The following is a 4438-nucleotide window of genomic DNA, read 5'->3' as shown; positions in this document are numbered from 1 at the left end:
GTCCTATGATCTAATCTAATGCATGCAACTCTAGACTCCATCTTCACCTGAATTTTCTTCACAAAAGCCACAAACACCTCAACGATTTCATCTTTAGTTATGAGAAATAGAGTCCATGTGAATCTGGAGTAGTCATCCACTATCACAAAAATGTATCTTTTTCCTCCTCTACTTTGCACTCTCATAGGGCCACATAGATCTATATTCAGAAGCTCTAGTGGCTTTGAGGTGCTCACATCTCTTTTAGACTTAAAGGAGGACTTCACATGTTTTCCTCTAGCACAGGCATCACAGACCTTTTACACTTTGAATTTTGACATGGGCATACCATGGACCAAGTCTTTCTAGATTAGTTTGCTTAGAAGAGAAAAACTTGCGTGGACCAGTATTCTGTGCCATAGTTCAGCATCATCATCAACAGCTTTCAGACAACTCAGATCACCACTTTGTAAGGACTCGAAATCAGCAACATAGATGTTCTTGTATCTTTTGGCCACAAGTACCACTTCACCAGTTACCAAATCAGTAACTGTACATATCTTGGACAAGAATTCCACCTTGTTTCCCTTATCATAGATCTGAGAGAGACTCAAGAGACTATATTTAAGGCTATTGACATAGTACACATGTTCAATAGAATGAGTAAGTGACTTCCCGACTTTTCCAACTCCAAGAATGTATCCCTTTTTCCCATTGCCAAAGGATACACCCCCTCTTTGCAGGGCTTTTAGTGAAAGAAAGTCCATGGTGTTAACAGTCATGTGCTTTGAACACCCACTATCCATGAACCATTGTTGACCGCTTCCTTTCATTGTTCCCTGCACAAGAAGGTTAGGAATTAGTTTTAGGAACCCAAGCAAGTTTGGGTCCCTTGTAGTAGGCAAGAGGGTGAATAAGAGCTCTCTTATTCCATGCAGGTAATGTGCGCATTTTGTGAGTGGAACCTGGTCCCTCTTTTGTAGTCATATTTTCAGCAAACACTTTGTTTTTCTGAACAGATTGAACCCTGGCCTGGCAATTTTCTTTGAAGTGCCCATTGTTCCCACAATGGATACAGGGCCAGTTATCAAAAATAGTGATCTACTTGCTGTGAGAATTGTAGGGAGTGTTCTCCCTTTGGAACCCTATTTCCTGCCTGTTTCCACCATTATTAGTGTATATGTCAGTTGTAGTTTCTGAGGACCAGGTCCACTTTAGGAACTTTTCAAGATCATATTTTACTCTTTCCAGATCAGCTTGGAGGTTCTTGTTTTTCTCAATTTCAGCACACATCCTAGTTCTTACATCTTTCAACTCATTTTCAAGCCTAATGTGTTCCATACTAGCTATCTCTTTTCCTTTTCTAGAATTTCTAGATTTTGACTTAGTCCCTGGTCTATCTATTGTTTCCCTTAGGTCTGCAATTACTCCCAGGAAATCATTTCTTTCTTCATGGAATTTTTCAATGGTTTCCTTATGGTCAATAACTACATCCACCAAATCATCTCTAGTTTGTTCAACTTTTCCTAGTTCTACGGACAAGGAATCCCTATCCTCCACAAGACTATGATAAGTATCAATCAATAAACTAGCTAAAGACATGAGTTTCTTAGGAGAGTAAGATTTCAGATTTCTCTGAACATCCCTTGCCATCAAAGCAAAAGTTGAGTCAAATTCTTTTTCCTCACCTTCAACTTCCATCATGGAACTATCACCAGCATTAGTTTCATCTTCAGATTCACCAGAGGAATCTCCCCATGCTGCAAGAGCCTGTTTCATCACATTGTCAGCAGATCTTTTTCTTTTGAAGTCCTTGAAAGGAACCGGGTTCCTCTTAGCTGCCTTTTCAGAGTTGTTCTTGGAGAATTCTTGCTTCAAGAGAGGAAAGCGTTTGATGAAGTGTCCAGGCTTTCCGCACTTACGACAAAGATCATAGTTTTTTGGTTTGTTAGAGCTGCCCCCTTTTAGCATTTCTCCATTTCTTCTGTCCATCTTCTGAAATCTTTTGGTTAAGTAAGTCATGTCAACGTCTTCATCACTTGAGTCATTGCTATCAGCTTTGAGTACCAAGTTCTTTTCTTTTTTTGGTTCTCTTCTTTCACTGTCTATCTTCCTCTTCATCTCGTAGGCCTTCAGATTTCCAATAAGCTCTTCTGTGGTCAGCTCTTGCAAGTCCTTTGATTCAGTAATAGCATTCACCTTGATTTCCCATGGGCTAGGAAGAATAGTAAGGATTTTCCTCACTAGCTTGTTTCTAGGAATGGTTTCGCCAAGTGAGTGTAACTCATTTATGATGGAAGTGAATCTTGTGTACATATCTTGAATAGATTCATCATCCTACATCCTGAAGATTCATACTCGGTGATGAGCATATCGATCTTAGACTGTTTTACTTGGGTAGTTCCCTCATGAGTTGTTTGCAAAGCTTCCCATATCTCCTCAGCAGTGTCGTAAGCGGAAATTCTATTATATTCTTCAGGTCCTATTCTACACACCAGAATCTTCTTGGCACGAAAATTCTTCTCCACAGCTTTCTTATTTGCGTCAGTGTATTCTTTACTGGTTTTTGTCATTGAAAATAGGAGTTCTTCCAGTACCTTTGTTGGAACATAAGGACCATCACATATGATATCCCATAACTCAGAATCTTCAGCCATGATAAAATCATGCATTCTTGTTTTCCACCACCCATAATATTGTCCATTGAACCTGGGTGGTCGGTATATAGATTGACCTTCTTCAAAATTTGGAAAAGCAGCCATAAGGATCCTTCCTACGTGTTAGCCTGATAGGAGGAACCCGCTCTAATACCAATTGTTAGTTTGTATGAGTCTACCAAACAGTAGAGTATCTGGTCCTTTACGAGATTCTGCTGAGAATGCTAATAAACTATAAGTAAATGAGACAAGGGATTTTTACGTGGAAAAATCTCACACAGGGGGACCAAAAATCACGACCTACACATGTACGCTTTCAACTTTACTAACTTGTAAAAACCTATTACAAGCCACTTTGTAATGACTCCATTATAAAGAAGTCAACTCAACTAACTTGTGGTACTCTTACCACAAGTCACTTTGTGACTCCCTAGTTACAAAGACCTTTACTAACTTGTGATGCTCTCACTACAAGCCACTTTGTCACTCTACAGTTACAAAGGCTTTTGCTTATGACTAGACCTAGTCACAACATAAACTCAAAGAGTTTACGGATTTTACAAGAAGATTCCTAATCAACGCTTCTAGCTAAGAAATTTAGGAAATACAATGAGTACAATAACAAAGTTACAACTCAACTAAGGACAACAAAATACTGACTTTAGGAACTGGTTCGTAGTAGCATTCAACTTTGTTCTTCAACCTCGTGAGAATTGATTTCTCTGTTTTTGCAAAAGGCTTGAATGAGAAACTGAAACATTCAAGTGATGTTTTAATATCAACTCATTGTTGGTACACCTTGATCACATCACTTGAAATTATGTGAGCACTTGAGTTGGTCAAGTAATGAGTGGGCACTGGAAATAGTGCAGTGCGGCAGAAACAGTGCAGGCGGTCACTTCATTTCCAGCTGTGTCCAATTGACTTTGTACTGCCATGAGGGAACCACAAGGGTATCAGGTCCTTGTTTGGTTTCCTAGCTCCTAAAGCTATGACTGTTCACAATTAGCTGGAATCCATTAAACTTGCAGTATAGTCCAAGTGGGTTAGGTTCCTTATCTGGTTCTTATCAGTAAGTTTGTTAGATCATCAAAACATAAGGCAAGGACATTTTAAACCTATCAATATTATAGCCCTTAAACCATGGTTAAGTTTTCAAAAATTTCATACAGTTACAATTTAGAGGAATAAGAGTTTAGAATTGCAACATAGTCTAGAGACCCATCCAATGCCCATACATAACCCACACAAACATGTATGGAGCCTCTGAAGATACAAAAGACAGTTTCTATAATGCCAGCAACAAGGCCCCGGCTATACCTCAGAAAGTAGTAATTTTTAACAAAAGATACATTGCATAACCCTTGGAAGAAAAGGGGGCTCACCAAAGCTGCTGAAAGGAGGATGCACTGCTACCCACGGTTGGCACTATTTGCTATGGAACCACCTACATCCATTCAAAGATGTAGCGCCCCCAGCAAAAGGGACGTTAGTACCATGGAATAGTACTAGTATGTATAACTAAACACCATATTATTAGAAAGAACAACCATACAAGATCAAAGAAATCATAAGGACTAACAAAAGCTTCAAACCATCACCACATCATCAAATAAGAAGGTTCACATAGCTTTTACATAATTTCCACAACTTTAGGTTGGGACATTTCATACTATTGCATCATCATTCATAATACCACTGCTTTCTTGCACGGAGTGTGATCACGGCCCGATCGATTAGGTTGCCTCATTTGAGACATGTACCTCAATCACAGTTTCATTCTCCCTTTCTGGTTTCAATAT

General features: G+C 39.2%; 1 protein-coding gene across 1 annotated transcript; it reads right to left on the bottom strand.

Moving 5' to 3' along the window:
• Positions 1–1080: 1080 nt before the first annotated feature.
• LOC138887653 (uncharacterized) lies at positions 1081–2636 on the bottom strand. Its single transcript, XM_070169424.1, has 2 exons — positions 2373–2636; positions 1081–2316 (listed from the first exon to the last, which is right to left on the bottom strand). Exons 1-2 carry the CDS (start codon positions 2634–2636, stop codon positions 1081–1083), a joined length of 1500 nt encoding a protein of 499 aa, XP_070025525.1.
• Positions 2637–4438: the final 1802 nt, after the last annotated feature.

This window comes from Nicotiana sylvestris, chromosome 3, assembly GCF_000393655.2.
Source record: "Nicotiana sylvestris chromosome 3, ASM39365v2, whole genome shotgun sequence".
Lineage (NCBI taxonomy): Eukaryota > Viridiplantae > Streptophyta > Magnoliopsida > Solanales > Solanaceae > Nicotiana > Nicotiana sylvestris.
This window is presented reverse-complemented; position numbering and strand designations above follow the sequence as displayed.

Coding starts and splice junctions, on each gene's coding strand:
- LOC138887653 (XM_070169424.1), bottom strand. CDS start 2,636: ATGGCTGAAGATTCTGAGTTATGGGATATCATATGTGATGGTCCTTAT. Junction 2,317..2,372: donor CTCATGAGGGAACTACCCAA/GTAAAACAGTCT, acceptor TTCAGGATGTAG/GATGATGAATCTATTCAAGA.